We start from the raw sequence: 19,976 nt of genomic DNA, 5'->3' as shown, positions 1-19,976 counted from the left end.
CCTTTCTTCTTCTGGGGTTTTCACATTTGGCCCCAAATTTTCCTTTTTTGCTCTCCCAACCACATTCCCTTAGGGCTTCTTCTCGTTCGTGTTCGTGTTCTTGTTCTTCCTTATACGGATTTCGAAGAAAATTAAATATATATGCAGAAATGGTGAGAGGGAAAACTGAGATGAGGCGAATCGAGAATGCGACGAGTCGTCAAGTTACGTTCTCGAAGCGTCGGAACGGGTTGCTGAAGAAGGCGTTTGAGCTCTCCGTTCTTTGTGATGCTGAACTCGCTCTTATCATTTTCTCTTCTACTGGAAAGCTTTATGAATTTGCTAGCTCCAGGTATCTCAATTTCCTTCCATTTCTTCTTACCTTTTTAGTACACTACACGAGGTCGAGTTTCGCATATGTTCAAGTACAATTGATTTCACTTATTCCGGATTTATACTAAATAAGTACAATCCAAACAACCCAACTCTTTTCGGGTAACGGGATTGCCCTGATTGGGTTGTTTTGACTTAAAAGAATCCTAAGAGGTGCAACACTCGAGTAACAGTTCCTTTTGTACGTTCTATCATTGGTGATTGGTAGGAATTTAAATGAAGCTAATAGAATATGTTAAGTTTGACTTATATTTGAATATGAAAATTAGTACAATTGATCTGACTTGTTCGGGCTTTTATACGAGGTTGCGTTATCATACAAGTAAGCACAACCCAACTCTTCTCGGGTAATGGGATTGTCTCGACTAAGTTGTTCTAACTTAAAGGACATTAAGAGGTAGAACACTCGAGTAACAGTAGCGATTCCTTTTGTAGGTTCAATCATCAGTGATCAGTAGAAATTTAAATTTAGTTAATAGAATACGTTGAGTTTTCAATAAGAAGATCAGTACAATTGACTTGACTTATTCCAGCATTTAGGTTGAGTAATCGTAATAAGTAAGCACCACAACCCAATTCTTCCGAGATCGCTCTAATGAGGTTCCTCAAGCTCAATAGGCTCTTAGAAGCACAACGCTCCAATAATGATTTTTTTTAGTAGATTCTATTATAACTGGTCGATAGGAATTTGAACGAGGAATATTGATATTAGTTATAGATAATGTTTTTTTTTTCTTCGTATTTATTAAATAAACATATTTAAATTTGTAGACAAATTTTCCATAAACGAACCTAAAGTATGAATGGATAAATTTTTTATTATCGTTAATCTTAGGAAGATAAATATAATCTCGACATTTTACCATATTTAGTTGCGTTTAATTGTTAATTAGTTTCAAAACCAATTTAATTTAAAGTTGGATTATATTAATGTTAATCATATGCTAATTAAATGATTGATTTAGTAAGGTTAATTATTTTTTGTACCTTATCTTATTATTTAATTGAATTAACCTTATGAACATAATTTGTTATCCTTAAATTGTGTACCTCAGCTTGCAGGCCACGGTGGGGCGATATCTAAGGCATACCAAAGCAACTCATCGTCTTCAACCTCCATCTCATCAACACGACTTACAACCGGTTCAGGTTTGTTTGTGTGATGTTCGATTATTTCAAAATTTTAAGATTTATTGAATGTATCGACACGATCAAAATAGTATTAATCTAATGGGTTCTGCTTATATATTTTTGTCTTTGCTTGGAAATGAAGAATGAGGCTACAAGTCTGTTGGACGAGATCGAGTCACTCGAGGTTTCGAAGAGGTAGAATCACTACAGTTCATATGGGTCGGTTTAGAATAGCTTTTCAAATGATTATAAAGCGTTTTTAAGTACTTGAAAGGTCGGTTTTAGTTCGGGTGTTAACTTGGATTTGTAATGTACCAGGAAATTGTTGGGAGAAGGCTTAGGATCAAGCTCCTATGAAGAACTTCAACAAATAGAAAAGCAGCTAGAGAGGAGCTTGGCTCATGTTAAAGCTAGAAAGGTTCTAAAACTTCTACTACAATTCTTCCTCCACTCTTTAAATATGAATAAAATAATCTTAATAAACGTTTTATTAAATGTTTTACGAGTTTTACTGTGAGATCCCACCTCGGCTAGAGAGGAGAACGAAACATTCCTTATAAGGGTGTGGAGACCTCTATTCAACAAACGCGTTTTAAAATCGTGAGGCTGACGACGATACATGACGGGTCAAAATTGACAATATGTCTGTTAGTGGTTGACTTGAGTCATGGGCAGTGTGCCAGCGAAGATGCTGGTCTCCCAGAAAGTGGATCGTGGGATCTCACGTCTAACCTCTTATAACATTTTAAAACTGTAAGACTGAAGTATAACAGACCAAAGCTGACAATATTTAATTTAGGTCGGACTAGAATTACGAGTTTTACTGTGAAATCCCACATCGGCTAGAGAGGAGAACGAAACATTCCTTATAAGGGTGTGGAGATCTCTATCCAACAGACGCGTTTTAAAATTGTGAGGCTAACGACGATACGTGACGGGTCTCCCAAAAAGTGGATTATGGAATCTCACGTCTAACCTCTTGTAACTGACAATATTAAATTTAGGTCCGACTAGAATTAACCTATTTTCATTTTTTCTGATTTTCAGTACGAGGTTTACAAGGAACAGATTGAACAACTAAAAGAAAAGGTAAGGAAAAAAAAAAAAAAAAATCCTTCAAAACTTATGCTTCCAATGAATTATGACTATTATTCTAGGCATGAATATATTCTTTTTATTTTCTAAATAACAGGTGAAATATTTGGCGGCTGAAAATGCAAAGCTTGCTAAAAAGGTGAGTTCCTATTTAATTTTTAATTTTTATATTTAATGACTCACTTATTATTAGATGCCATATTTAAATATTTATCTAATAAATTAATTATTATTTTTTTTAAAAAAATTGAGTAGGCTAATTTTAAATTTATAATTTGACTTAATTATTATTGATACATTCAACGTCGATTTTTGAACATGTAATGCAGTGTTTTGTCCAACGTGAGCTTCGACAATCATCAACTCAAGTTGGTGAAATTTCAACTCATCTAGAGCATAGCTCGATTTTTGACGTAGAAACAGAGCTGTTCATTGGACCTCCCAAGTCCAGATCGATCAAGTGACTCTCTTTTAGGGATTGTATTTTACTGTATAAACTAATAATTACATAATAATAATCTTATTTTTTCATAATGTACCATTATTTATAAAAATCAAAGTGGAAATATCATAATCAAATTGATAATAGCAATTTTTCATTAATTTAAATGAATTTTTATTTTCTAATTGTCTATGTTTGTAATAATTACATAATATTTTTCATGATTTTGAAAAAAATAAACCAAATTTATCGACCCAATTTATAAATACATATATAATTTAAAATAAAATTAGTGAATATATATTTAATTGTTATGCCATTATTTTTAAAATAATTTAAATATAAAATGATTATTTTCGCTCGGGCGAAAGGGCGGGAAACTTAAAAGGGCAAAAAGGGAAAAGAAAAATAGAGAAAAGCGGGAGTATAAAAGCCCCCGGCGTTAGGTAGTTCACACTTCACAGAAATGGCATCTTATAGCAACGAGGACTTAACTGAACGATTCCGTTCTTCAGTTATCTTCGCTCTCTCTCTAACTTGACCGCGCTACGAAATTTCTCCTTCCAGTCTACAGTTCTCTCCGTTCTTGTGTTCATCGACGATGGCGCTGAAGAAAGGATCGGTGTCTGGTTTTGCTAAGCACGAGGATGAAGGAGGTAATGGTGGTATCGGAGGATATAGGTTAGTTTTGGCTGTTCTCGTCGCTCTTTCTGTTCTTGCGTCCATGCCTTTTGTCGTCGTCAGCGGCTTCCACAGTATTGGTGCGTTTATTCATCAACTTTGATCTCCCTGTGTGATTTAAGAAAATGAATAATGTTGTGTAGTTTTTACTCTGGATCTTTACTTGTAGTCAATTTTCTCTTTATTCTCCTCAGTAGTAGTTGAAAGTTTTAGTTAATGTACTTTGTTATAACGTTTTCTATACGGAATCCGAAGATCTACGGCCACTTCAGACTCTGAGTTAGAACTGGCTCTTTCACGAGAGCTTCTTATTTTGATTATTTCTTTGAGAGCTCAATAGGTATAGCGTTCGGATTATTTGAATTATTGACAGAGGTGGAAGGGATTACGAAACAAAAATTGTAACGCAAGTATAAGTGTTAACTACACGGTTTAAGTTTAACATCGTATCCTGCGTTGGAAATGTTAATCGCATTGTAGGAATTGTCCTAGAATCCGTTAAATTTGATATTGAGTTGCACTCATGTTTCCAGAAAGATGTATCGGTCATCATTTCTTCGGATTGATTTTTCACGTCATTTTGCCTCTTAGGCAAATGGAGAGGCTCCAGTATTTGTGAGAGGCAAAAAAGTATGAAGAACAAATAATTGAATTTTTTAGAACGATGTAATTATAGTCACAAAACCTCTTCGTTCAAGGAATTTTCGATAACAGCACAATATCATTATGAGTTCCAGGCTTTTCGCCTGTAGCAACTACTAGAACATTATTGATTCGTTTGCTACAAAATTTATGCGTCAAGTTTGGCTGAGCCAACACTAAACAGAATGATGGTCAAGAGTTTGCCCGCCTAACTCTGTGTAACTGCAAGAGCGACTCTCCTGTATATAATCAAGTGTGATTGTTGGAGAAAATGAATCCCCACTTCTTCTTGCAAATAAAGTAGTGTCAAACTAGAGTAATCAACAGGAATTTGCTGACACAAAATACATCCTGCCTGTGCTTCACGTCAAACCATGGAGAGACTGAAGAGTGAGATGACGATGTAGGGTGTAGATATAGTTTACTTGATTCGAAGATGAAAACTAGCACATCTAGCCTGACGTTTTCATGTGTATGTGTTGCCCCCTTTTTTGTTTTTATCCTTGAACAAGATCATTGCCTATTTTTGAAAATCGCATGGCGTACGAGTTAGGAAGGATACTCGGTAATTCTGATGGATTACTGTTTTTGTACTTCCCGTCAATGTTTTCTTTCGAGAATTGTGAAGTTTTATGGTTCTTTCTCATTGAGGTGTAGTTGGTTTGAATTTCAAACAAATTTTTTTCCTCCAAAATTTATTACAGTTTTTTAGGGACATTAATGGTAGCTCTAATTTTTTTTTTTTTCCCATTTTCAAGATAACATTAACTTTAGCCTTTTGAAGTCTCTAGGCAGTCCATTCTTCAAGTTTGTTCAGTTTTCATTAATCTGCATGTAGAAGATTGCAATTGCATCTGAAAATGTGTTACTCATGAGCATAATGATTATTTATGGTTAAAAAACAAAAATATATCCACACATGCATGGCTATACTTGTGATGACGTGGTTTGCGTTTGCTCATTTATTATTTGTTTAATTTGTTACAATATCTGCAGGTGAAGGGGTTATTTCAAGTAGTCCAAGCAAAGGGGTACGTTATTAAAACGTTCTCTATTCTGCATTGGTTTGTGTTGTTTCTTGTGGATTGGAAAAAAATATTTGCCGAAACTTGTCGAGACTCCTGGTAACGTGCAATTGTGTATGAGTTTCCTTACTCGACTTCATCATATTGCAATTAATCCTTGAGCCCCGAGAATTTTGAAATTTAGGAACTGTTTTCCGTGTGAAATATTGATTTCTATTCCGCTGCAGGTAATTGATGATATTCCAGTCAGCACAAACAATACGGCAACTATTGGTGTTAATTCTTCGGTGAACAATAATTTTACCTTATCTTTGAGTTTGGTTGGGAACTCCTCAGTTGATGCGATTTCCATGGTACGCTGGACAACCTCAAACTCTTGTTCTGACATTACCGGTTTTGATGTTATTGAGTCGTGATTATGCTTGTAGCTAAGCCAAACGACTGTAGTTTCGAGAGGAACCCTCCAGGTCGAAGAGGACACTTCTTTGGGTGGTAATACTAGGACATCTTATTTTTATGATAAACTGCTAGCTCTTGTTTTTCGCGCTCTTTTATTGACGCTGATGTCTTTTACATGTTATCGTACGGAATTCATCTATTTGCCCGTGTTCCCTAAAGCAGCCAGAAGGGTAATAATGATTGATTATATTTTTCATTACTTAGTTTTCTATGTTGAAAATAAATTTGGTCCAATACGTCCCTTGCTTAGATGATGGAGGAGAAGAATATTCGACTTTGCACGTTGTTGACCTTATTTGGCCCCCTGCCCCTGTCGTTCCTATTTTGTAGATAGCAAGAGAAGAACGAAACGAAAATCAATTGCTGGAGTTGGACTTGGATCCGCCGAATGAAGATACCATTGTAAAACTTGAGAATGCAAATATGCAGGCCTCTGAACTAGTTGACTCCTCAATCACTGGAAAATACAGTAAATGGAAGAAAGAAAACAAGAACAAGAATCAAGATTCTACTATACGTCTAATGCGAGACCAGATTATTATGGCAAGAATATATTTGAGCATTTCGGAAAAGAAAAGGAAACTTGATTTGGTTCAAGAGCTCCAAATTTGTCTTAAAAGGAGTCGTGGTGTACTAGGAGAGGCAAATATTGATGCTGAGTTGCATTACAGGTAATAGAACTCGGTCGTTCAGTGTCCATCGTGATATTATTTGCAATATTCTATGCTTGTAATTTATTTTTCATAACGATCGTAAGGGCTCTTTTTATGTTACGCCATACACTATGTTATAGTGCGCCCAAGAAAATAAAAGCTATGGCTGATGTTCTTTCAAAGGCGAGAGATCAACTGTTTGATTGCAAGTTGGTGACCAGGAAGCTGAGAGCAATGCTTCTAACTGAAGAAGAAAAGGTTAGAAGGTTGAAAAGGCAAAATACATTTCTCATTCAATTGGGAGTTAAGGGTATTCCAGGTGGTATTCGCTGCCTGTCCTTGCGCCTCACCATCGATTACTACCTTCTTCCTCCGGAGAGGAGAAATTTCCCTAGAAGTGAAAATTTGGAAGATCCAAGATTCCACCATTATGCTCTCTCCACTGACAACGTCTTGGCTGCCGCAGTAGTTGTGAACTCAACCGTAATGAATGCTAAGGTGAATTCAACTCACCAATTCAGAGCTTTTTTCATGATAATTGACTTCTCTGAAACATGTATCAATTGCATATTTGATAATGGTCAAGTTTATTTGTCTACTTATGTTCTATTTTAACTTACTTCCTTGTTTGCACGACAGGATTCTTCAAAACATGTATTCCACCTGGTAACTGATAGTCTCAATTTTGGAGCATTGAAAATGTGGTTTCTCTTAAATCCTCCTGAAGAGGCTACGATCCACGTTGAAAATTTAGATGAACTTAAGTGGCTGAACTCATCCTATTGTCCAGTACTCCGCCAGCTTAATTCTGCAGCAATGAGAGAGTATTATTTCAAGGCAGGACATTCTACCACTCGTTCATCTAGTGCTTCTAATTTGAAGTACAGGAACCCAAAATATCTCTCAATGCTAAATCATCTGAGGTTCTATCTACCTCAAATTTTTCCCGAGTTAGATAAAATTCTATTTCTGGACGATGACATTGTTGTCCAGAAAGATTTGACTGGATTGTGGCTTGTAGATCTTGAGGGAAAAGTCAATGGTGCCGTGGAAACCTGTGTTGAGAATTTTCATCGTTTTGACAAGTACCTTAACTTCTCAAACTCTTTTATCGCTAGAGAATTCGACCCAAATGCATGCGGTTGGGCATATGGAATGAATATATTTGATCTCAAGGAGTGGAAAAAGAGAAATCTCACTGGCGTATATCATACATGGCAGAACTTGGTAAGTCTTGCACCCATATCCCCTTTGTGTTTTGTTTTCTTAAACGCTTGGCCGGATTAACTGTGTTCTCGGTGGATAAATTTTACTACATATATACACACATCAGTTTACGTGGATTTTGCAATGTTGTTTTCAGAATGAAGATAGGCTGCTTTGGAAGCTGGGTACCTTGCCTCCAGGTTTGATGACATTTTATGGGCTGACATATTCCCTCAATAAGTCTTGGCATGTGCTTGGATTGGGTTACAATCCAAGTATCAACCCATCAGAGATAGAAAATGCAGCTGTTATTCACTATAATGGCAACATGAAACCTTGGATGGAGATGGCAATGACGAAGTATCGCCCCTACTGGACAAAATATATTGACTACGACCATCCTTATCTTCGCCAGTGCAACTTCGTTAAATGAAACTTACTGTGGATAACTGCAGCTACAGGTTTCTCTAACTCTCACTCTCTCTCTCTCTCTCTCTCCCTCCCCACGTTGAATTTGCTTTACTTGGTTTGCTGCATGACATGGGGTTGGGGATATCTCACATCACAGTTAAGTACCTTTGTAATTCATTCAATTGGTTCTCACTGGCCTTCATGCATTATACTTGAGGTGAAACAAGTCACGTTAGCATGTGAGAAATTCTTATCCCAACTTAGTGTAGAGTAAAAGATTTGTTTCTTTTTGTCCATGGCTCTCTGCCTTCAAGCACTCTTTATTTTAGGTTGAACTCTTCTAATTTTGGATTGCTTCATTCTTAATAAGTTGATGCTTTAATATTTTAAAACTTTGTGTGTCCTTGGAAAGGTTGGGATTTGGGAATCCTATGGCTAATAGTAAGAAGTCAAAATTGAAGGTGAAAAGAGAAATGGTAACAAATCAATCTTTCTACTTTTTCTTTTCTTCCCCTCAAAAGTTGTAGAACGCATCTATTAGGAGTGGGTTCCACACCCTTATAAGGAATGTCTCGTTTCTTTCTTCCACCGATGTGGGATCTCACAATCCACTCCCTTGGGGTCCCAGCATCCCCGCTGAAACACCGCCCGATATCTAGCTTTGATACCATTTATAACAACCCAAGTCCACTACTACCAAGTATTGTATTGTCTTTTTTGGGCTTTTCGTTCTCGGCTTTCCCTCAAGGTCTTAACACGCATCTCTTGGGGTGGTTTCCACACTTTTATAAAGAATGTTTCGTTCTCTTCTTCAACCGCTCTGGAATCTGACAGAAAGGCTGGTTATTTCCATTAAATCTAGTGTACCCACACCTTCTCCCGCGCTCTGCATCGACCATCTCTCGCAAAGAGCTGTAGAACAAAAGACTCCTTGATGGAAATAATAACCTCAGAAGCCTGTAATCACTTTTAGGGAGCTTTCTTCTCATCGAATTGAGAAAGAAGACGGATAATCTTGAAGAGTGTTAAGAGTCGGTGGTTACAGAAACAAACAATTGGGTATATCCATAAATATTAGTCCTCTAAAAAGAAGAGAAAGGTTGAATACCCTAATCCAATACATTAAGGTGGCTCTGTTATCAAGTTTTTGGAGTCTCTTTTTCTCAATAGACGTCCTTTCTTCAGCCTTCCTTAACTAATCCATGAAGGGAGACACCAGAGGTTTGTTTGAGAAGAGTGCCTCCATGTTTTCCACCACCAACTTAGACATTCCCACAAAAGATTCATGTGTTATGATAGCACCATTATCTAGTTTAAAGAGCTGTTCTGGAATTTCGGGCTCATTCTCAAACACATCCAGCTCAGTGTCATCATGCTCGAAGTGCGATTGTGACACCCAGCACCCTATCTCCTTCTCGTCAATGATCGCCCTGACCAATGTTGATTATCACTCCAATTTTTCCTAATGCTAGCATCACCTCCCTGTTAATGAGTATGGAACTACTGGCTTCTTCGTCCTTTGGCAACTTCAGAGCCTATTTTTCCCAATCCAACTAATCCCTATTTGCTTGCCGCTCAACTGTGAAAATTTTTAACCTTCAAATTCATCAATCTAAAAACATCCAAATTCAACTACACTTTTGTTACTGAGGTGATTGGAAATGAAGACGAAGAATAGAAAGTGGAAATTGCAATTAGATGAAGGGGGGGGGGGGGGGGGGGGAAAAAAATCAATTGCACCTTTAATCTGAGAGGAAAATCACCTTTGGTAGGCCAGAGTCCTTGCCTTACGAACCGGTCTCCCGCCGACACTTTTCTAAGTACATGGATTAGTAATCCAACCGCCATATCGGCGACATCTTCAGAGAACAAGTTTCCTGCATGGGCAATGGCTATCCCACGGCCCCGCAATTAGGCCAAGTTCAAGTGGTCGACACCGGCGCTGGGAGTGACGTCGAGCTCCAGCGACGGGAGGCAGTCGAGAAAAGAAGTGAGGAAATTTAATTTGTTTGGGAATTGGGATTCCGAAACTGACAGTACTCAGGGAGGAAGCTCTTCGGCCTGTCTTTCCAGTGCCATTTTTACCTGTTACTAAGGAAGACGAATTAGATTTCCTTTGGATGGATAAAACAAGATTGCGATTCGCAGCCAAAAAATCAGTTTTAAATTAGAAAAAAAAAATTCTTTATTTAGCTATAAGGTCGAAAATAGGTTTTATTATTTTAGTTACTTCATGTCAAAATTTAATTTTGTAGTTTACTATGTGGTAATTGTTTAAACTTTTGTATAATATAAATCACATCTAATTTTGTTTAATCCAAATTATTTAATAAAAATTTTAGAAAAATAAAAGTTTAGAGGTGGCGGCAAACTTTTATAAAAGCTAAATCTAAAAGTTGGTATCCATAATTTTTTTTCCTGTTACAGTAAATCGATTTAATGTAAATTTTATTGCAATGATGGATGAAAATTGACATTATGATTAATGTCTATAAATTAAAAGGCATCCAAGACATTCATGTAAATTAATGTAGCTGTAAAATTTGATTTTGTGAATGAGGTTGTAAATGATGTTCTATATATGTGTACGTCTTTTTTTCTATTTTAATTAATAATTATGTCAATTTATGTATTTTAATTAAAAGAAATTAAGGATATTTTTAAAATAACCGTCATTAAAAAACATAATTTAAAAGCTACTTTCAAGTGCAGCAAAGCAAAAGTGTATAATAATTTAACAAGAAAAAGTGGAGCCAAAATTATATTTTTTGGAAAAAATCCAAATTAAATTAAAATAGTCTGAACTAACTAAATAAGCTGCTACGACTTTAACAGTTATTTTATATAATTTAAGTTAAGTTATGCCCTAAAAGAATACGAAATATTGGGTATATTTTGCCAATAATTTTGGGCGGGGACTTATAAGGACCGACCTTCATTTTCTGTTCGTGAACCGTCAAAAGAATCCATCCTGCTAACTTCGCGCTCTCTTTTGAGCGACAAAGCGAAAGAATTCTCCTCCCATTCTTCTATAATGTTCTTCGCTTTGTGATTCTCCGTACTGATTTTGTAGTGATCATCGACATTGGAGCTGAAGAAAGGATCGACCTCTGGTTTGGCCAAGCACGAGGACGAAGTAGGAAAATGGCGATGCAGGAGAAATGGGTTCCTCAAACTGGTGCGTCTCTTCTCATACTTCAAATCTTTCTGTGGTTTAGGAAAATGAATGGAATGGAGTGTAGTTTTTACTTCGGCTCTTTAGTTATTAGAGAACTCCAGTCAGTTTCTCATTATTTTCCTCTGCGTAGATTCAAAGCCATGGTTAATTTACTTTGCTATAATGTTTATCTTATCGGAAGAACTACGGCTGCTTCAGGTTAGGAGTTTAGAACTGGCAATTTCACGACGATTTTCTAATAGTGATTAATTCTTTGTTAGCGCCAAATAAATGTAGTGTTCACTTCGAGAACTAGGACGAATTAGGATAAACAATACGGAACTGTATCGAAATATTAAATCGATGGGGAGTAATAGTTTTAGGGTTTGGGTGGGGTCTGAGGATTATTATTAGGAGTGAGCCTACATTGGCTAACTTAGTGAAAGATCATGGATTTATAAGTAGGGAATACTATCCCATTACTACGAGGCATTTCGGGGAAGAACAATATCATAATATCATACTAGTGTGTGAAGAGTTCTAATTCCAAACCAGAGTCTTGTTATGCAAACCTCAAGCTCATTTTGTGCCGTTATTGACTCTGTACTCTATTACTTGTGATTCTGCTTATAGCCACAAGCCAAATGGCTGCAGTCCAAGGAAATAGATACCGACCAAGGAGAAGAGGACAGAGGATAAAGCATCGCCCCTACTCCTAGTGGAGAAAGTATCTGGATTGCAGCTTTCAGGTCTCTCTCTCTCTCTCTCTCTCTCTCTCTCTCCACGTTGAAATTGCTCCACTTAGTTCACTGCATGACATGGGGTTGGCGAAATCTCATTTAATTCTTAGCTTTATTTTGTTTACAGCAAAACTTTCATATTCTTCCTCCAAGCATAGATACTATTACTTCTATTCAGTTCCTATTTCTTCGATCTCATTTAGCCAATCTGGACCATAGGAATTATCCATAATTTGTCAGATTTGGTTAGTTCTTGCTGTACATTGATTTCAGTTTATTCCATTAGTAATTTAATTTTTTTAAAGAAGGAACTGGTTTATCATTCAATCTTCACCGCTACACTTCCTCTCCACCAGTAATTTCCGCAAAGAGCTCTGGAAGAAAAGCTTCTTGCTGGAAATGATAATCCCAGAAACAAGATTCCGCATTTAAAAAGCTTTATTCTCATCAGAATTTGAGATGGAAAATTCAGAAACTAATGGATGAAAAAAAAATCTCTTAGACATTCTACTCTTGACCAAAAGGAGAAGTTTGAATCCTTGTATTGATGAGCTAAAAGAAATGGTCAAATACACCAATACATCAGCGTGGCTTTGTTGTCAAGTTTTAGGAGTCTCCTTTTTGTCAAGAAACCAACCTCCCTCAGCCGAAAACTGCACCATAATTAATCCACAAAGGGAGACACAAGAGATTTGTTTGAGAAGAATGTCTCTAAGTTCTCCACCATCAACTTAGACAATTCCATTCGAGATTCATATGTTCCGACAGCAACATGCGGTGTCAATACAACATTATCAAGATGAAAGAGCTCTTCAGGAATTCTGGGTTCATTCTCAAACACATCCAGCCCAGCTCCACCAATCTCCCCTTCAATCAAACACCGAATCATCTCCTTCTCGTTGATGATCGCACCACGACCAATATTGACAATCACTCCATCTTTTCCTAATGCAACCATCACCTCCTTGTTGATTATATGGTGGGTTTCCTCAGTCAACGCACAACAAATTATGAGTACTTCACAGTTGGCTGCAAGCTCATATACATTGGAATAGTAGGAATATGGAGCCATTGACTTTTTGATCCTCGAGTAATATGAGACTTTGCAGCCAAAACCCTCCAGCCTTTTAGCAACTTCAGAGCCTATTTTCCCCAATCCAACGATTCCAATTCGCTTGCTGCTCAACTGTGAAAATTTCCAAAATTCATCCAACCAAAACATTCAAATCAAACTACACCTTTTCCATGATTAGCTTTAATAACTTAAAATGAAAATGGGGAAAAAAAGAACGGAATTGGAATCAAATAAAAGCCAGTACTAACCTTTAATCCGAGAGGAAAATCCCCTTTCGTTGACCAAAGCCCTTGCCTCACGAACCGATCTCCCGCCGACACTTTCCTAAGAACGTCGATTAGTAATCCAATCGCCATATCGGCGACATCTTCAGTGAACACATTTCCTGCATAGGCAATAGCCAACCCACGCCGGCGTAATTCCGGCAAATCCAAGTGATCGACACCTACGCTGGCAGTGACCACGAGCTGGAGCGAGGGGAGGCAGTCGAGAATGGCGGATGTGAGTTGGACAGTTCCACCGCCTCGGATAAGTAAGGCTGTGGCGGATTGGGCATAAGAGATAAGGAATTGGGTTAGAGGGAGATGGGAAAGCCATGGTTTTAGGAAATGGAATCTGTTTGGGAATTGGGATTCCAGATATGGGAATACCGGAGGCGGACCTAGAACCAACACTTGAGGAAGCTGGTTCGCCTGATCTTCGGGTCCCATTCTACTTTTCTCAGAGTGCCGCCGCCTCCCTGATTAGAAAGAGAGTGAACCCCAATAGGACCTAACACTTCTCAATTTATAATTAAATAAATTACTAGTAAAGTAGAGGATGGTCGCCACGATGTTGCTTTGACTTTGCCGGCAAGAATATGTCTAACCCAAAAAGTAGAAGGGGAAAATCTAAAGGAACAAAGACAATGTTGAAGCAGTGGCCACATTGGGCAAAGGAGCCAATTTTGGCAAGAAGGGCAGCCGGAAGAGTTAGTTGGCGAAGAGGCCAATGCAGCGTCCAGATTCCAAAGGTAAATCTCTGTAGAACGTCGATAGGTTTCTCGAGATTCTGTGTATTTTCGATGGGAACGCTTATGAGAATTCTGAGCTGAAGAGTAACCAATCGATAGGTTTCTCGAGATTCTGTGTATTTTCGATGGGAACACTTATGAGAATTCTGAGCCGAAGAGTAACCAATCGACTCCGTTTGCAGCAGCCATGGAGATTGCCTTTGGGGCGTCAAAGCCAGCAAAGGTGGTGGAGAAGAAGATGAGTAGGGGATTCACAAGCCATGGAATGGAGAAGAAGATGAGTAGGGGATTCACAAGCCATAGAAAGGGCTATGATAGCATGAGAATATTTGCTAGAACCAGCCCAACCATTGACTAATGAAAGAAATCTCCTGAGCCCGATAAAGCAACCTCATCTCATCTGTTGTAGACTCAGAAAGCTAAATCGATTATCCAGGTGACTAATGAAAGCAAAAGGGAAAAGTTATCTGTTCATAATCAAATAAATTATCACCATATGAAATTAGTAATAAAATATCAAATATGATATATATAATAAATTATAATTTAATATTAGCTTGAGCACCCCTTCCCCTTCCCCTTCCGCATCCCCAACTCATCTTGGAAGTTTTTTTCTTTTTTAACTCTCTACTAAAAGAAATGTTGGTTTGGACCATTTTTTTCCCACTGAGCATGCTCCGTAGGTCCGTAAATTTTTAGATCTTACCTTCCTGAACTGAATTTCTTATTAAAGGGTAGGGATGATTTACCTTCCTGAACTGAATTTCTTATTGAAGGGTACGAATGATTAAAGGGGTGAGAGAATGATAAGGAAGTCACAAGTAGAGGGAGCAAGAAAATGATAAGCATCACTCCATAAGTTAGAAATTTCTGATTTGAAAAAGTAGATATAATTTTATTTGGTCACCCATACAAAAAACTTGGATACATAATCAGATTTTATTGGCTTTCTGTGTGGGTAACGGATAAGCATCACTCCAAAGAAGCATCGATGAAATCCTTCACATCATCCTCAAGAATTTGGAGTTTGGAAGGATCAAATAGGTCAACGCCATGATACCCTCCCTCGCGAAATCTGGCATCCACCTTCACCCCACGTGCCTCAAGCAGCTTCACAAACTCCTTCTGCCTATCAATCAACGGATCCCCAACATGCCCTCTCACCAAGCACCTCTGCAGCCGTCTGATCTTCTCTTGATGCGGACCCTCCACCGTTGGATCGCAAAACCAGTGATCCCGATCACAACCCTCTGGTAGCGCCAAACTCCACATTAAATCATTCACCGACAGCGGCAAGATCCGATCGTTCACGCACCGGAGCTCTGATTCTGTCCGTTTAATCCCACCGAAAAACGGCTGATTATAAATATGCCCCACGATTTTAACCGGCGAGAGATCGGAATCCAGTGCTCGCAAAGCTGCATAGAACGTGATGTTCCCGCCGGCGCTAGTGCCGAGCAAAAAACACCGCGAAAAGTCGGCACAATCTTTTAACCACGGGTCGCAATCGCCACCGTGGATTTGATTGGCCTGGCGGCAAAGCCAACGGAGGGCTTCGAGGGCGTCATCGTAGGCCGCCGGGAGACGGTGTTCGGGGGCGAGGCGGTACTCAAAGGATACGATGAGAGCTGGAAGATGAGCAGAAAGGCGACAACACGTGTCGTGAAATAGCTGTGTAGCTGCGCTGAATAAAATGAATCCGCCGCCATGGGCGTCGATCAAAATGGGAAGTTTATTGGTGGGATTTTGGGGGATGTTGTGGGGCTTGAAGAGGCGGATGAAGGTGTTGTTGGAAGGGTTTAGGGGAATGTCTTTAGAACAACATGTAGAAAGATTATTGGTGTTGGGAGTGGGGGTTTCTGTTGGGGGTACTGTGGGTAATTGGTTGTGTCTGGTTATTGAGCCGTCTGGGTTGAGCTTGATGTTTAGATGCTCGAAGGGGTCAATAATGGAGGTCGTCGCAGTTGCAGAGAGGGATTCCGCCATTGAAGATGGAGAAAAAGGTGAATGCTTGGTTGGTGGTTGGTGGTTGGTGGTTGATTTTTGAAGAACAATTATTGGGTTCGGTGAGATGACAAAATGGAATAGTCCAATATAAATGGTTTTCGAATGGGTTCTTTTTCAACCCAAGATCAAGTAATTCACTATTTGAGTGGAAAGGAAACTTCTTATATTTACCTTTAAGCCATTGCTTACAAAATTGAAATATATTTTTATTTTATTTAGCGCTCTCATATTTAATAATTTTCTTTTAGTTCAAACATTATTGAAAGTTTTAAAATTAGGTATTTTTTTTGCCAGATAAGTTAGCTGCCGTCATTAATGACACGTGCTTCCTATCTGTATTGTTTCATGGTATTTTATTGGAAAAATTAATTGCTACTTTATCAGGTTTTACTTTGATCAGGGGTATTTTCGTAAAATATTGTTTTGAATTTTATACTAATTTGGTTCATTTTAGTTGCATACTTTTAAAAAGTGATTATATTATATCCTATTTACAAATTTTAAGCATAAATTTTACTCACAATAAAAATCCTTTTACATAAATTTATAGCTACATTTGAAAAAAAATTAGTACTCTCCAATGGATGGGAGTTGGCATTATCTTTAGTACTCTCCAATGGAATCATATCCAATAATTGACTTTTAAGGCATTTGAATTAAATGATCAAATTTTATGTTCAACTAACCCTTTTCAAAAATATCATAGGATATAATGGAGTATAACCTTAAAATTTTAGAAATAAAAGCTGACTAGAAATAGTATTTAGCTGATTTATTTTTTATTTTTTATTTTTTTTTAATTTTTAATTTCCGTGTGCTACTGTCTACTGGAAAACCTTTCGAGCTTCCTATTAAATTGGCCAAGCACTGAAAGCATTCATTTCCACAGCTGAATGATTTGTTCAGTGGCTACCATGGTTGCTGCGAAATTTCTGTCAAACCCCATTTCAGTTGCAGCTTTATTGCTGCTGATTTCCATTGTTGTTTGGCAGATTCTAACTCGAAAGCTGAGGAAGAAGAAATATCATCCAATTGCAGGCACTGTCTTTCACCAGCTCCTCAATTTCCACCGGCTGCATGATTACATGACTGATCTCGCTCGAAAGCATAAAACGTATAGGCTTCTTGGGCCCTTCAGGAATGAGATTTATACTTCTGACCCATCAAATGTGGAGTATATGCTTAGAACCAACTTCGAGAATTTTGGCAAGGTATCTCTCTGTTTCTAAACCCTTTTTTGTTCTTTTTGGGTTATAATAGTTGGAATCCCTGTATGGACCTTGCATTTACCAAGGAATGAGGTTTTCATCCTAGCTAGACAGGTAAAATTTCAAATAATGGAGGGAGCTTTTGGATTTAGTGGTGATTTAACATAGTATCGAACTAGAGGTTTTGTGCTTGAATTTGTGATATCATTTTTTCTTCCAATTACTATTGATTTTCATCTGTTGAACATGTTTTAAGCTTTTGGATTGATGTGATTTATTTTGTATTGTTGATGCTTCAAACATGATGTTCTTCAAGGACCATGATTTTGACTGAGTTCTGCACCGTTTTATTTAGGGGTCACATAACCACAGAATTCTCAGGGATCTTCTTGGTGATGGAATTTTCACAGTTGATGGAGAGAAGTGGCGTCAGCAGAGAAAGATTTCAAGCTATGAGTTCTCTACAAGAGTTCTGAGGGAATATAGCAGTGTCATCTTTCGGAGATATGCAGTTAAGCTAGCTAAGATCGTGTCCAAAGCTTCTACTTCGGGTCAAGCAATTGATATTCAAGTAAGCCAACAATCTGCTAGTGATTTCAAACACGGGTCAGCTTTAAACTCATTCAATTACTTGTTTGCAGGATCTGTTTATGAAATCAACTCTAGATTCAATATTCCATGTCTCATTTGGAATTGATCTAGATAGCTTACATGGAGTAAATGAAGAAACGGGCAAGTTTTGCAATGCTTTTGAAGCATCAAGTACAATGACACTATGGCGATATGTTGATGTAGCTTGGCCACTCAAGAAGATTCTGAATATTGGGTCAGAAGCTACCTTAAAAGAAAACATAAAGATTGTTGATGAGTACATATATAAGCTCATTCACAACGCACTCGAACAGAGACAAAAGTTAGGCGACAAAACTTCGGTAGATGAATTTGTATGTTTGTTTTGCTTTTAAACTTATATATGGAACATGACATTGATTCTTCTGTGGTATGTGAATTTAGATGAGAAGAGAGAACATAGTTTCGAGGTTTCTGCAAGCGGAAACAACCGATCCGAAGTATCTAAGAGATATTATTCTTAATTTTGTCATAGCTGGAAAGGACACAACAGCAGTTACCCTTGCTTGGTTCATTTACATGCTTTGCAAACATCCAGCAGTGCAGGAAAGAGTTGCTAAAGAGATCAAGGAAGTGACGAACGTTGAAGACGTTACCGATTTTGCAGAGTTTGCTGCAAGATTGACTGAAGAATCTCTAGAGAAGATGCAGTTTCTTACTGCAACTATTAATGAAACTCTGAGACTCTATCCTGCTGTTCCAGTGGTAAGGCATTTCCTCTTTAAATTTGAACATAGTCATTGCTTAATACATCAAATAACTCTCAAGTAATTGCACTGACTTAACAGTTTACCTCCTCAAATAATGTGTAGGCTATGACAATTGACTTTGAATACTGCTCTTTTGATGGTAGTGAAAGCACTTTCATAGTCACTTCTAACCATTTGTTGAAATGCTAAGAACGGGCTACCGTCTTTACGTGCTTATCGATATTAATTAGGCGAGAAAATAAGATGACAAGTAGTTCAAACACAAGATCAAACTTATAGTGTATTAAATCACCAAATTGAGCAAGTGTTGTAAGTTCTTGGCTGAACGAATCGACTGAATTGCAGGATGCGAAGATTTGCTTTTCTGATGATACACTACCAGATGGATTCAGTGTAAGGAAAGGAGATATGGTGTCGTACCAGCCATATGCAATGGGTAGGATGAAATTCATATGGGGTGATGATGCCGAGGAATTTCAACCAGAGAGATGGTTAGATGGAGATGGAAACGTCCAGCCTCAGAGCCCTTTCAAATTTACAGCCTTTCAGGTATGTGAAATCCATGGAACACAAATACTTACGAATGATTATCGTGTTTTTTCCTCTTTCAACGTGATTTTGAAATAGTTAAAGTCACTCCAAAACACACCTGATTTTGACAATGACGAATGACAAATGTACATTTTGAAATAATGTACAGGCTGGGCCACGCATTTGCATGGGAAAAGAGTTTGCTTACAGGCAGATAAAGATTATGCTATCTGTATTAGTGGGCAGTTTTAAGTTCAAAATGAGTGATGAGAAGAAAATTGTGAAATATCAACCAATGATCAATCTTCTCATAAAAGGAGGCCTGCAAGTTTGTGCCATTCCTAGATCTCCCAACCACTTCAATTCCTAAACCTCCAAGGTATTATCAACTTCGACACCTCATTTCTTTTCCTTTTTTAACCTCTAAAATAAGATGGATATCATGTTTGTAATGGTGGTGGAGTCGAAATTTTAATCTATATTTACAGTTTTAATAATATGAATATGAACATCATATCCCTATCTTCATTGTACTCTGTATTATTGAACTGACAGTATTGAAACAGTGTCATAAAAGTACTTTGCCAATTATTCAGCAAAAATAGTGAAGGCTCATTATGGACACACCCAAGTTGGGTGGAAATTAATGGAATTGCTGCTCTTTGTTTTCCTTTTCTTTGCAAGTTGAAGCTTAAATTATAATTGCACCCTGCTTTGGGAGGCGTAGCAGCGTCACATTAGCATACCCAGGAATTGGCCCTTTAAAAATTTGGCTGACATGTAAGAGTT

The 19,976-nt window shown here is 37.8% G+C and overlaps 5 protein-coding genes and 1 pseudogene across 13 annotated transcripts; 3 read left to right on the top strand and 3 right to left on the bottom strand.

The window, feature by feature from the left end:
* LOC111790054 (MADS-box protein SOC1-like) lies at positions 1-3,159 on the top strand. Its single transcript, XM_023670840.2, has 7 exons — positions 1-331; positions 1,428-1,521; positions 1,646-1,698; positions 1,822-1,921; positions 2,551-2,592; positions 2,696-2,737; positions 2,928-3,159. Exons 1-7 carry the CDS (start codon positions 150-152, stop codon positions 3,060-3,062), a joined length of 648 nt encoding a protein of 215 aa, XP_023526608.2. The 5' UTR covers positions 1-149; the 3' UTR covers positions 3,063-3,159.
* A 265-nt stretch (positions 3,160-3,424) lies between these two features.
* Positions 3,425-17,132, top strand: LOC147793330 (polygalacturonate 4-alpha-galacturonosyltransferase-like). 6 transcript variants are annotated; one of them, XM_023670827.2, is made up of 11 exons: positions 3,425-3,801; positions 5,360-5,394; positions 5,616-5,741; positions 5,817-6,017; positions 6,178-6,518; positions 6,641-6,998; positions 7,140-7,727; positions 7,864-8,167; positions 11,191-11,295; positions 11,908-12,023; positions 17,101-17,125. In XM_023670827.2, exons 1-8 carry the CDS (start codon positions 3,642-3,644, stop codon positions 8,137-8,139), a joined length of 2,085 nt encoding a protein of 694 aa, XP_023526595.2. In that variant the 5' UTR covers positions 3,425-3,641; the 3' UTR covers positions 8,140-8,167; positions 11,191-11,295; positions 11,908-12,023; positions 17,101-17,125. The 6 variants fall into 6 exon arrangements, with proteins under 6 accessions (XP_023526595.2, XP_023526596.2, XP_086978894.1 ...); XM_023670828.2 differs by lacking the exon at positions 17,101-17,125 and adding an exon at positions 14,878-15,136; XM_087122768.1 differs by lacking the exon at positions 11,908-12,023 and having other exon boundaries at positions 17,101-17,119.
* LOC111790055 (glyoxylate/hydroxypyruvate reductase HPR3-like) lies at positions 8,150-12,442 on the bottom strand (annotated as a pseudogene). The gene is made up of 4 exons (XR_002814436.2): positions 12,368-12,442; positions 11,051-11,324; positions 9,858-10,147; positions 8,150-9,696 (listed from the first exon to the last, which is right to left on the bottom strand). The product of XR_002814436.2 is annotated as a glyoxylate/hydroxypyruvate reductase HPR3-like (transcript).
* Positions 12,409-14,827, bottom strand: LOC111790052 (glyoxylate/hydroxypyruvate reductase HPR3). Its single transcript, XM_023670839.2, has 2 exons — positions 13,338-14,827; positions 12,409-13,200 (listed from the first exon to the last, which is right to left on the bottom strand). The coding sequence occupies exons 1-2, from the start codon at positions 13,797-13,799 to the stop codon at positions 12,679-12,681; spliced, it is 984 nt and encodes a 327-aa protein (XP_023526607.1). The 5' UTR covers positions 13,800-14,827; the 3' UTR covers positions 12,409-12,678.
* On the bottom strand, positions 14,962-16,087 carry LOC111790051 (putative carboxylesterase 8). The gene has a single exon (XM_023670838.2). It carries the CDS (start codon positions 16,085-16,087, stop codon positions 15,074-15,076), a length of 1,014 nt encoding a protein of 337 aa, XP_023526606.2. The 3' UTR covers positions 14,962-15,073.
* Positions 16,100-19,857, top strand: CYP704A2 (cytochrome P450, family 704, subfamily A, polypeptide 2). 3 transcript variants are annotated; one of them, XM_087122771.1, is made up of 7 exons: positions 16,100-16,237; positions 17,101-17,319; positions 17,672-17,887; positions 17,958-18,260; positions 18,331-18,651; positions 19,002-19,205; positions 19,357-19,857. In XM_087122771.1, exons 1-7 carry the CDS (start codon positions 16,211-16,213, stop codon positions 19,555-19,557), a joined length of 1,491 nt encoding a protein of 496 aa, XP_086978897.1. In that variant the 5' UTR covers positions 16,100-16,210; the 3' UTR covers positions 19,558-19,857. The 3 variants fall into 3 exon arrangements, with proteins under 3 accessions (XP_086978897.1, XP_086978896.1, XP_023526604.2); XM_087122770.1 differs by lacking the exon at positions 16,100-16,237 and having other exon boundaries at positions 16,919-17,319; XM_023670836.2 differs by lacking the exon at positions 16,100-16,237 and having other exon boundaries at positions 16,923-17,319; positions 17,958-18,248.
* The last annotated feature ends 119 nt before the right edge of the window (positions 19,858-19,976 follow it).

This window comes from Cucurbita pepo, chromosome 3 (assembly GCF_057944985.1).
Source record: "Cucurbita pepo subsp. pepo isolate OVF chromosome 3, ASM5794498v1, whole genome shotgun sequence".
NCBI classification, from domain to species: Eukaryota; Viridiplantae; Streptophyta; class Magnoliopsida; order Cucurbitales; family Cucurbitaceae; genus Cucurbita; species Cucurbita pepo.
The sequence above is the reverse complement of the archived record's forward strand: the minus strand, read 5'-3'. Positions and strand labels throughout refer to the sequence as shown.